This window comes from Mytilus californianus, unplaced genomic scaffold (assembly GCF_021869535.1).
Source record: "Mytilus californianus isolate M0D057914Y unplaced genomic scaffold, xbMytCali1.0.p SCAF_4, whole genome shotgun sequence".
Lineage (NCBI taxonomy): Eukaryota > Metazoa > Mollusca > Bivalvia > Mytilida > Mytilidae > Mytilus > Mytilus californianus.
Window position 1 is genome coordinate 51,379,308 of NW_026262690.1, and position 13,367 is coordinate 51,392,674.

Consider the following 13,367-nt stretch of genomic DNA (forward strand, 5'->3'; position numbering starts at 1 on the left):
AGCACCTACCTATATTCGGGTGATCCAACATCTTCATGATTCTGACTTCACGAAATAGCTAAAATAGGAGGGAAAAAAATGACTTAATTTGTATGCAGGTAAATGTATACACAATAACTTCGTATATGTAAAATAAGTCTAAATTGAAAACAACATTCAAACCTATGATTGCGTTGGATAAAAACTGCAATTTTTATACGTGTGCATGCAAAAACAAATTTCTTGGAAGAGGGGTCTAAATACAGCACAAACAACATATATATATATAATAATTTGATTGATAACATAAGTTTCTGGAAGCAGGGCACACATCAAAAACATGTTTAACTGAAATCAGCACTTTATAGAAAAGAAAGGATATGGGTTATCCATCCATGACACATAATCAGTATAAGGAACAGCATTTTCTTGCTGTTCTTCATCTCAAAGTCACAGTGAGGCCTTTAGTAAATAAATAAATAAATCATGTAACATGAAAAGGAGGCAATCCTTTAATAACCATAGTTTCAAAAAAGATCCATTATTTACATATAATGCAAATTTTGACCCTGAAAACGAAGATTTGATCTTAAAAAACTGATAATATTTTTCCTTCCATAAAAGAGCACCATAGTCTAAAACAGATTTTAAAATTCTAGTTGTAACCTGCAAACATTTTTTTCATTGTGTATAGCAGTGATCTTGATCAAGTGAAATAACTAGTGATGGAGTTTTAAATAAAAAACAGTTATTTATAACAAATATTTATAATAAAACTTAAAGCTTTGAGTGGACTTCTGTCAAATTTCCGTAGTTTCACATTCTTAGTTCAGGTATATATTTGTCACCAAACTCTTCTTCAGCAGGTGGCTTGTCACCAGGGAAAAATTGTGGATGTGGCTTTTCACCAGGAAATGGTGGCTGTGGATATCCTTGTGTCCAAAGGGGGAACAATTCTGAAGACTCTGGTGATGTTGAATTCAGTTAAACAATATTAAAAAAAAAATGCTACTGCATTTCCATCTTGACTATAAACTTAAACAGGTTCAATGATTGACAAACTGTCATCCTAGTTTATCTTAAATTCTAGTTCCATTATGTTCTCAACTCCAAAAACTTTCAATAATCTTTTATCTTGGTTTTTTCAGAAATGTGTATTATGAGAATAAGTTTTTTCATTGGTTGTTTCAAAAATAGAATTAAGTCTTGACCAAGGAGAAAATCTTTACAGGAGTTGCCTATCAAGTGCATATTTTTGACAATTTCACAAATTTGAACTTAGGTAAAATTTGTTATCTTCTTTAAATTATTTGTATTTAGCACCCAACACCTAGCAAGTGTTATCAATAATAGTGATGTGATAAGAGGGTATTTGGATTTAAGGTTATAAACACTGCTGAGGGCATCAAAGGTGCAAAACCCTTCCAAATTGGGCTAACAAAACCATTGCACATGTATATGAATAATATGATTCATCTCGAAACATCAATTATATTAGAAATACATGTTGAATGATTAACATGTATATGAAAATAAAATTTACATTGCTGTTTTAAATTTATAATTGTTTTTTTCATTTTTTAAACTTTCTGATGAACAGACTGACTCCTTTTACATGTATTTATAAGTCAACTTTTAGTTGAAATTGCTTTTTCCTGTTGAACATCATTCTTCGTAAAAATTCTAGATTTAAAAATAAAAACTTTTTTTCCTGAACTCCCTTTTGTATCTTGAAAAAACTAAGTTGAACAGAACTGGACAGGCTAAAATTTAACCGATAAACCAACTTGATTTCTAATACATATTATTTACTTTCCAGTACTGTCACTTCAAAAATATGCTTACATGCTAAATATAACAAAACAATAGTTAAAATATTTCTCATTCTTTGTATGATCAATTTCAAATCACATCTGTTACAAGTGACATAAGCTAATAGAATGTCTATATGAATTTATACAAAATGCAAGAGAAAAAAATTCTTTTCTTTATCAAATGGAGAGTTATGGAAAAGTGCAGTATTCACATGAAATATATATAAATAAAAATATATATCTTCCATTATCAAAACCATGTGTAATAGTACCTATGCTCTTCCAATAATAATTACACAACTTTTATTAGTCTTAATTTCTAGCATACAATGTATTATATCTCATAACTTTGTTTGTTGGAGTGGTAAGATGCCAATTATTTCTACCATTCAGAAAAAAAATTTCACCTTATAATTAATATGAAGGACAAAGGCAAATTTCCAAATAATATTATAAAATAGAAAGCATTGAAATTTTGAATATATTTCATTTTTCCTAAGGTCTTTTGGATTTCTTGAAATTTTTGACATTGGGTTAAATATACAGGTACATGTAAATACATGCATATAGTCATCTTTTACAAATGTGCTTGTGTAATAGTAGATTACATCTACAGAGAGTACTAACATCTAAACAACTGTAAAATATTTACCTTCTGTAAACTTGATGGGTTCAACTGAGTTTTATCAATTATCTTTATAGCAACCTGTAGATAAAGAAGATAAGAGTTAAACAACTGATATTTCATCCTCATAATTTTCTCAAATTTCTGGAAAACTAGCATAATACTCTGGAAATAAGAATTTTCTGATGTTAAAATTAAAGTGTAAAATTGTCCATATTACTAGCACATATTACACACTAAATAATACCATGATACAATTTATTATGCAAAATAAAAAAAAAAGCAACAATGGAAACAAAATGCTTCTCTTAAAGCTTAAATCAGGCAGACCAAAATCCTTCCACGGAGACACTAATTGGTTCAAAATATTTCTGAATAAATATAATTATCAGTTTAATTAAGTTGTTCATTGGTAAATCCTTGTTGTACTCTGATGATATAAAATTGTATAACTTGTATTTAATATTAATTTTTACCAGGAGCCAGAAGCGCAAACAAGATGAAAACTTGGAAGACTGTAATTAAAATATGGCCTCCATTTCTTAGTTTATGAGACCTGAAGCTTATCATTTAGATCATATATACAAAATTGTTACAGATCATATCCTCATTTTTTTCAACAAATTTGTAAAACATAAATGTACCATGCTTAGTTTGCAGCCATCAGTAACCCTTATCTAAAGCCTTGGTGCATTAATTTAATTAATAATTTTTCATGCATAAGAAAATTTAAAGAAAAAAAAATGCTTCCATCTTCTACAAGTGTTTGTTTATTTTCCTTTTACAACAGATGCTATAACTAAGGTAAGCTCTCAATTATTTAGCCTTCAATCACAGGAAGTGCAAATATATCCTGAATTTGTTATCTATTTATAACTTTATCACTGACAACACACAGGAAAGCATTAGTCATTACAAGTATTTGATTGATCTCATAAAACTCTTGTCCATTTTGACAGCTCAACCATGTACATATATGTTAAAATTAAAAACTTGTCAATAAATAAGTGTATACCATTTCATCACTTGTTTCATTGATTTCAAAGACCAACCTTATGCCACTATTATTTATAATTCTAAATATGACTTACATCTTGCCATGAGGAAATGCTAAGTTTTTTTAGGGCAAAAATATGAAAATTATATGCAATTTATAAGAACTACATGTACATGCATGTATACCTCCCCGATGCCTTCTGATACTATAAAGCTAGCTAACATTGAAAATCACGACACAGTTTGGAGGAGATGGAGGTTGCAGGGCATGATCATGCCCAAAAGTTTGGCTTACTATAAAAAGAACATTAATTTTCAGCAAATTCTTCACTCACAGGACCCAGGTATGCTTATTGGTGAAATTTGCAATAGCCTGTATAAACAACCAGAGTATTTGAACAGAAGCTTAATACATTAATTAGTCCTTTTCCCCATGACTTAAGGCGGTTTTCAGAAAATCAAGACCTCTCTACTGTGTAGGCCAAGAAGACAGCTCATACTTCTAAAATTGCAATTTTTTAAGATATTTGAAATCTTTAAACTTTGAATTTGAATTCAAACTGCTTCTGAAATCAGAAATCTGCAGAACATAACAACAAACTGCCTTAGGTTGATGGAACCTACATGTAACTGAAATAGGTATCAAACAGATATCCACTGCAAGTATGGACAGCAATTGTGCTGGTAGATTAAATAACAGGATATTTGGGGCAGAGGTTGAAACCTAATTTGTAGTTCAAGAGTAATAATTATACTTAGGTCAATAAAATTTAGAATGGAAATGGGGAATGTGTCAAAGAGACAACAACCCGACCAAAGAGCAGAAAACAGTCTAAGGCCACCAATAGGTCTTCAACACAGCGAGAAAATCCTGCACCTGTAGGTGGACTTCAGCTGGCCCCTATACAAAAATGTGTACTAGTTCAGTGAAAATGGACATCACACTTAACTCCAAAACATATAAATGAACTAAAATTAAAAAACATACGAGACTAACAAAGGCCAGAGGCTCCTGACTTGGGACAGGTGCAAAAATGTGGCGGGGTTAAACATGTTTTCTGAGATCTCAACATCAGAATGTCTGAATTGCAAATTTCTCATTTCTGTATACACAAAAATATACAAGTAAATGAAATAATCATACGTTTGTAAAAACTTCCATGACAATGCTGTGATTTTTTTTGTATTAAAATCATTAAAAAATAAATCTGTTGGTATATATATGCTAGCTATATTTAGGCTTTTAGATAATCATCTTTCAATAGTACACTTCTGTCCAAAGAAAAAAATATCATTTAGCTATGAACATTATATAAACTTTCTTATATAATCATTACATTGCTTGCTGTTCCGTGTGAGCCAAGTCTCCGTGTTGAAGGCCGTACTTTGACCTATAATTGTTTACTTTTTACACATTGTGACTTGGATGGATAGTTGTCTCATTGGCACTCATACCACATCTTCTTATTTATAGTTTAGTACACCAGACGTGGTTCTTCTAGAAAAGACTCACCAGTGATGCTGAATCAAAACATTTAAAAGGCCAAAACAAGTTCAAAATTGAAGAGCATTCAGTACCCAACATTCCAAAAGGTATTGCCAAATATAGCTATGGTAATCTTTACAAATACAGAAAGAGATTGAATAATAAATCAAAATCCCAATTATCTAAGTTATCTAAGTTCTCCTTAGCTAATTTTCATGGCAATGAATTTGCATCTGTAACTTTAGCAAAGGTAATATTTGATCTCTGACTGGATACAATTTGTTTTCAAGTACTCAGTACAACACAAATAGGACTATTAAATACAACCTCTGTCAGGCGATTAGTCCATATAAATAAAACAAGTTGTTCTTCTAATATACAAAAGAAAAGGTGAGATACAAATCTTCTGTTTAAACAATTACTGAGGGGTTTAAAGATATAAAAGGCCATGAATTAGTATGTGTGTGGGACCTGCTATGACTTGACCAATTACAATCATGCTATCCCAGTCCAACACACAATCACTTCTTGTCTATCAATTGTACGAAATGAATGAATGAATACTTTATTGCAGAAAGCAACATATTTAAAACATGAAAAATGTCATAAAAAAACTATTTAACTTATAATTTAATAAATTTCTGTCAAAGTACATACATGTGTATACGAAGATGACATGATTTCAAAGTTTAGATAACCATATCCTATCAAAGCAGTTACTGTCTACTCATTGTTTTTGTGACGTTTCCATCCTTGTGCAATGGAACCACAAAATAAGGGACCATTAGAGCCTAGTTATAGTATTCTAAATTCATCAGGGCAGCTCCACAACCCTGACATCACTAACAGGAATTCTTAAATTTTTTACCCTTGTTATATTCCTTATTTGCAGGTGAGAGTGCTGAACAGTTATGTTTTATATTGTCGTTAAAATTCATCATAGGCATAACTAGGAAGTATACTGTTATTACCATCAAAGAGCTTTGTAGCTCTGTGGGGAAAGATGGGTATTGTTCTTTACATGTCAGTATTTTTGTCCCAAAATGTTTGAACTCCCATGTTTTCCTCATTACAGAAAAACTAAAGGCTCAAAGGAGCCTGTATCTGTATTGTTCCCCTGATATTTTTTGACATAAAACCGATTCACTACAACAAGAATATTTGTGTTGAATTGAATTGAAAACAAAATTTGGTACATGTACTATTTTAAAAAAAAAACCTGCAAAATTAATTTTAAAAAGTCATGTGTGAGTAGGCAAGGATGGAAAGTGGAAAAAATTTCATATAACAATTCCATAACAGTTTGTGCCAAACTGTTTGAGTTTCTGTCAGACAAATGGTTCGACAGTCATGTCATATAGGTCTGAACAATAGAAATAAAATGCTCCGCTGGGCGCAGCTTGATACGACCGCAGAGGTCGAACCCTGAACAGTTGGAGCAAGTATGGACACAACATTCAAGCTTGATACAGCTCTGAATTTGGATTGTGATTAAATATTTGACACAGCATAGGTTTCTGACACAGAATGAATGTGGTCTAAGAACTTAACAAATTTTAATTTACCTATTATGGTCCAATATCCAAAATCTAAATACATACACAGTTAGATTCAGCATATCAAAGAACCCCAAGAATTCAATCTTTGTTAAAATCAAACTAAGTTTAATTTTGGACCCTTTGGACCTTAATGTAGACCAATTTGAAAACGGGACCAAAAATTAAGAATCTAAATACACGGTTAGATTCAGCATATCTAAGAACCCCAATATTTCAATTTTTGATGAAATCAAACCATATCATTATTATTTGCTTTTATATATAAATCAATAAAATGCTCTGCTGGGCGCAGCTAGATACGACCGCAGAGGTCGAACCCTGAACAGTTGGGGCAAGTATGGACACAACATTCAAGCTTGATACAGCACTGAATTTGGATTGTGATCAAATATTTGACACAGCATAGGTTTCTGACACAGAATGAATGTGGTCTAAGAACTTAAATTTTTTTAATTTACCTATTCAAACCATATCATTATTATTTGCTTTTATATATAAATCAGAAATAACCAATCTAAAATGGAAAATTTTAAAGAAAAAAAAAATCCCTCCCCCAAATTTTTTGAACCCCCTTATGATTCATCACCCCGAAACTCAATCCCAGCCTTCCCTTTGTTGTATGGTACCTTGCAGTACAATTTCAGAGAGATCCATACACTTGAACACAAGTTATTGTCTGGAAACTGGAAAAATGCTTGTTTTTTGGCCCCAAATTCCTAAACGTTTACAGCAATTACCCCCAAACTCAAACCCAGCTTTCCCTTTGTGATATGGAACTTTTTAGTACAATTTCATAAAGATCCATACACTTACACACAAGTTATTGTCCTGAATCTAGAAAAATGCTGTTTTTTTGCCCCTTTTTGGCCCCTAATTCCTAAAATTTTGAGGCAATTACAAATTCATGAAAATGAGGTCAAGGTCAGATGACACCTACCAGTTGGACATGTATACCTTACAATCATTCCATATACCAAATATAGTAGACCTACTGTTTATAGTATCTGATATATGGACTTGACCACTAAACTTAACCTTGTTCACTGATCCATGAAATGAGGTAGAGGTCAAATGAAAATTGTCTGACGGGCATGAGGACCTTGCAAGGTATGCCCATACCAAATATAGTTATCCTATTACTCATAATAAGAAAGAAATTAACATTACAAAAAATATTCCATTCTCAATTTTACTGAACCATGAAAATGAGGTCAAGGACAATGGACATATGACAGACGGAAACTTCGTAACATAAGGCATCTATATACAAAGTATGAAGCATCCAGGTCTTCTAGCTTCTAAAATATAAAGCTTTAAAGAAGTTAGCTAACGCTGCCACCAGATCACTATCCCTATGTCGAGCTTTCTGCGACAAAAGTCGCAGGCTCGACAAAAATGCTGATTTTTGGCCCTTTATTCCTAAACGTTTAGGGCAATTACCCCCAAACTCAATTCCAGCTTTCCCTTTGTGATATGGAACTTTGTAGTACAATTTCAGAAAGATCTATACACTTACATACAAGTTATTGTCATGAAACTAGAAAAATGCTTGTTTTTAGCCCCTTTTTTGGCCCCTAATTCCTAAAATTTTGAGGCAATTACCCCCAAAATCAATCCCAGCATTCCCTTTGTGATTATATATGGAACCTTGTGGTACAATGTCAGAGAGATCCATACACTAACACACAAGTTATTGTCTGGAAGTTACAAAAATGCTTATTTTTGGCCCCTTATTCCTTAACTGTTGGTACCATAACCCCCAAAATCAATCCCAACCTTCCTTTTGTGGTACTGAACCTTATGGTAAAATTTCAAAGAGATCCATTCACTAAAACTAAAGTTATTGTGTGAAAACCGATGTGTCTTTGGACGACAACGACGCCGGACGCCAACAATGTGCACAAATCAGTGGAGCAATACCAAAAGTAAACTCAATCTGTAACTCATCATAGTAGACTCATGTACTACAAATCAGCTCAATATGTTTAGAAAAGAGTCCCTATAACTGTTCGTTGCTGAATGACGGATAAGGGTAAAACTATATAGCCCAGACAATATCGTTGTGGGGCTATAAAAATATGGCGAATTTGTTGTTCTCTTTTTATTTCAGAGATGTTATAGCAGAATGATTCATGTCACAGCTTTGAATTGTAAATAATTTTTTCAATTGTACATGTATATTTATCTCTAATCTGCCACTTCAATTCCCCAAATATTACTAAACAGAGTTCTCAAAATCTTTTTTTCCTGGTAGTCATCGAAAAAAAATCTAGTGTTCCTCACTATTGATCCTATTGCAAAATACCAAAATTGTGTCAGATCTTTGGAAAATTTTGATGGTCAAAACCTTCAGACCACCCCTTTTCGAGAACTCTGACTTAAAACAACCTTATTATAATTGGAATTTCCCTTTTAATTACTTCCATTTTGCTACAGTCATCATCCTGTAGATTAACTGATTTCTATGTCATTTGGAAAGTTGTCTCATTGGCAATCATACCACATCTTCTTATATTTATATTGTATAGTGAAAAAATACAATTGACAGTGAAATCAAATTTACTGGGCTCATGATTTAACCAGTATCAGAGTTACAGTAAGGTGAAAATAAATTGCTTCGCAGAGCGCAGCTGGATACGACCGCAGAGGTCAAACCCTGAACAGTTGGGGTAAAAATGGACGCAATATTCGTGATTGATACAGGTCTGAATTTGGATTGTAATTAAATATTGGACACATAAAAGGCTTCTGACACAGAAGAACTGTATTCAAAGAACTTAGAATTGGTTATATGATTTGAATTTATATTCAAATTTTTGCTTTTGAGCAATACACTTTGCTGTTGTGCAAATTTTGCTGAACAATGAGTGAATGACTTAGTTCCTACATGTAAGTATGGAAAATGAGAGAAAAAAATCCTCATCTACTAGTATTCCATAATAGAAAGTGAACAATTTCAATATGCAATCTTTCTAGGAAGTTTCAGGGATCTAGGTTGAAAACTTTAAGAGGAGTTGATTACACAAAAAAGGTATGAATTTTCCCCCACAAGTCAGACACCTTATTACTGGCTATCTTTTTGCAGATACAATAGGACCTGTGTTCCTAATTGATATTAAAAACAACTGTTTTGGTAATGGGATAAAACACATTTTTTGTCTAGGTTTGAGATTGCCTTTACAATACAATGGATTTTGCTAACCTGTGCAGCAAATTTTTATCTGTGTTACCTACATGTATTGCATATGTCCTAGTGATAGCCAATTATAAGGTGTGATACTAGATGCCCGTTTTGGGTCCTAATGCATCCGGCCAAGTTCAACCTGGCCAAAAATAGGTAGAATCATCATTGAAGGGCAATAATTCCTAAAAGGAGTTGACAGATGAAATGCCAATAAAGTAAGAGTTGGGATGAGATATTGTGAGAGACTGTAAAGTACAAAATAAATTACATTTTTCTCAAGGACATTATGGTGGTGTTCTTCCAATTTGTACATGCATTCATTTGTGCATTACTGCCAAAATACAATTTATTTCAATCTGAAACTTTTCCTCAGGATAAAATAAGAACAATTAATAATGTACTAGAAGGACAACATTCTTGAATTTAAATACACTATCTAGGTCAGATTTACACAAACTATCATATTTGTTCATCATCCATGAAATATGTAAACTGTGTTAAACTTCATATACAATGTACACGTTGTACATTCTGGTATATCTTTAAATGATGAAAAGTAACCTGAAATCCTGTTGAGTGTTCAAATTCACCCACCTGGACCCTATATCAAATATTCTAAAGATATGCAAGAACAGATTAGAGTCCCATTACTTGTACCAATAGTATGTGTGTAAAAGCCTCAAATTATGAATAAAGGGAGTTACAGGTGCATATTATTAAATCAATCAGATAGATCCATTGTACATTGTACCTTCTTGAGACATGATTCAAAGGCAAAAGGAATCATCCGTCAAATTGACAGAAAACTGGGTTTTTTCTGTATTTTGAAAGGTTTTATTCACCCGTCACATTCTATGCCTTTTTTCAATCTATCAAGGACCATAACTCCTAAACGGCAAAAAGAAAAATTGTCAATACAAAATTTGACCACTATTCTGACTTCAGGAACCGCATATCAAAACGTTCATTGATTGAACGGTTCATAATTTATTGCACAGAAACAACATACATGTAAAGTGCCATTTTTCAATCTATCAAGAACCATTAGTCACGGATCAGCAGAAGTGAAAATCAACAATTAACCAAATTGACCACCCTTCTTTCAACAGTAACAACATATTAAATTTTAAAAGCATTGGTCAAGTAGTTCATAAGTAATTGCACAGAACCTACAAAAATTGTCTATTTTCCAATAGATCAAGGACCATAACCCCTGAACGGTAAAAGTAAAAATCGACAATATCATACTTAACCTCCATTTTGCCATTAGTTTCAATATATTAAAATTTAATATATGCTCCTAGGGTGCAGCTTGATAGGACAGCAGAAGTCGAACCCTGGATTGTTTGGGCACGTATGGACACAACAATCAAGCTTGATACATGTACAGCTCTGAATTTGGATTGTGATTAAAAATTTGACACAGCATAGGTTTCTGACGCAGAATGAATGTGGTCTAAGAACTTAAAAATTTGAAATTGGATATTTACATGTACCTATAATGGTCCAATATCCAAAGTCTAAATACATGGTAAGATTCAGCATATCAAAGACCCCAAGAATTTCGTTTTTGATGAAATCAAACACAAGTTAAATTTTGGACCCTTTGGACCTCAATGAGTACCAATTTGATAACAGGACCAAAATCCAAATCTAATTACCAGGTAAATGTAGATTTGGCATATCAAAGAACTCCAATAATTCAATTTTTGTTGAAATAAAAAAAAAATTAATTTTGGACCCTGATTTGGACCTACTTGAAAACTGTACCCAAAATAATCAAGAGTGCACACACTGAAATGTCTCGCCTTCTTTACTGACCATTGATTTTATGTTGATAGTCCTAAATATAAAGCTTTACTAAAAGTATCACATAAACTTCACGTGATCCAAGAAATGAGGTCAAGGTCAGATAAACCAAACTGGAAATACATGTACACCTTAAAATCATCAATACACCAAATATAGTTGACCTATTGCTTATACAATCAATCTATGCATTAAATATAGTTGACCTATTGCTTATCGTATCTAAGAAACAAACTTAACTATGAAAACTTAACATTGACCAATGAACCATGAAAATGAGGTCAAGGCAGGCCTCTACAATATCATTTTTTTTAACTTGTCCCTTCGGACAAGTTGCAAGAAAATCAACCTGTCCGAATTCATAATTGAAAATCTTACATATTGATGATATGCCCTTATAACACTTGAGCTTTGATTGTACCTAATGAAGGGAGCATTTTGTTATGTTATATGAATTTGTTTGTTACTCAGTAATTAACAATGATTAAAGAATACCACCTCAAAATTCATTTTATTATTTAAGACTGAAAGATTATTTGCAAGACTGAGTTCTCTGACTGAATGTCACTATCATGTGTCGATCATTAAATCATCATCACTTCCCAAATCACTAGGTTCTCCTATATGGACCTATTCATTCTTCTAGTAGTGGTAAGGTTAAACCAAAGATGTAAATATACCTGGCCACTTTGTATATAATTAAATCTTTTTAATTTATTGATGGCGGCAAAACAAGCTATTATAAATTTTATTTTGATCTTTATATACATTGATACTTGATCATGAAGTCAAACAAAATTTCACTGAGAAAATCTGCCTATTTAGATTTTATTTAATTTTTACATCTTAACCTATTATTTTGATAATATATAGATCTTATTGAATAAAACCTCTTTTAATGTAATGTCATGCATAAAAACAAAATCAAATGAAACATACTTTAATTCGAGCTTTTAAATTTAAGGTAAAACTCCATATGGAGGTGCTCCCAATTCAAGGAGGCTTATACTATGAAGAAGAATTAACATTGGTTTCCTTCCCACTTACTTATATTCCCCTGGTCAATGGCTGCCAGCATGTTCAAATACGTTCAATCAATGGATATTTAATTCATTTTGTATGATCAATAAAACAATCATTCAATTTTTTTGGAATTAATAAGTCTTGAATTTGATATATTTTACATCTGACATCGATTTTTCACTTGCCCCATCGGACAAGTAGTATGGTGAATCTACTTGCCCGACGCCTGTGTCCACTTGTCCCGGACAATGGGACAAAGGTAATGTCGAGCCCTGCAAGGTCAGATGATACCTGCCAGACAGACATATACACCATACAATCATTCCATACTACATTTATGTACAAATATAGTTGACCTATTGGTTATAGTTTAAGAAAAACAGACCAAAACACAAGAAAATGTTCCGCTGGGCGCAGCTTGATACGACCGCAGAGGTCGAACCCTGAACAGTTGGGGCAAGTATTGACACAACATTCAAGCTTGATATAGCTCTGAATTTGAATTGTGATTAAATATTTGACACAGCATAGGTTTCTGACACAGAATGAATGTGGTCTAAGAACTTAAAATTTGTTAATTTACCTATTATGGTCCAATATCCAAAATCTAAATACATTGTTAGATTCAGCATATCAAATTAAAGAATCCAAAGAATTCAATTTTTGATGAAATCAAACAAAGTTTAAGTTTGGACCCTTTTTACCTCAATGTGGACCAATTTGATAACGGGGCCCAAAAATCAAAAATACATGGTTAGATCATGGAAGTATTATATTGACAGGAACTCCAACGAAAAATTAGCACATTCGCATCCCACTGATTTCTTAAGGAAAATAAAAGGTTCCGACTCAGTTTTTCAAGTACGTGATAACTCCTTTGTGGGGTATCTGC

General features: G+C 32.5%; 1 protein-coding gene and 1 long non-coding RNA gene across 8 annotated transcripts in view; both read right to left on the reverse strand.

The window, feature by feature from the left end:
• LOC127698389 (MAP/microtubule affinity-regulating kinase 3-like) overlaps positions 1-13,367 on the reverse strand; it is a 53,515-nt gene that overhangs the window by 29,913 nt on the left and 10,235 nt on the right. For all 7 annotated transcript variants that reach the window (XM_052201836.1, XM_052201839.1, XM_052201840.1 and 4 more), the window contains exons 3-4: positions 2,446-2,499; positions 10-58 (exon numbers count right to left, since the gene is read on the reverse strand). In XM_052201836.1, coding sequence (XP_052057796.1) covers positions 10-58; positions 2,446-2,499 — 103 coding nt within the window. The remainder of the gene's footprint in view (positions 1-9; positions 59-2,445; positions 2,500-13,367) is intronic.
• Positions 6,112-13,230, reverse strand: LOC127698435 (uncharacterized). Its single transcript, XR_007980835.1, has 2 exons — positions 13,059-13,230; positions 6,112-6,917 (listed from the first exon to the last, which is right to left on the reverse strand). It is a non-coding gene; the product is annotated as an uncharacterized LOC127698435 (long non-coding RNA).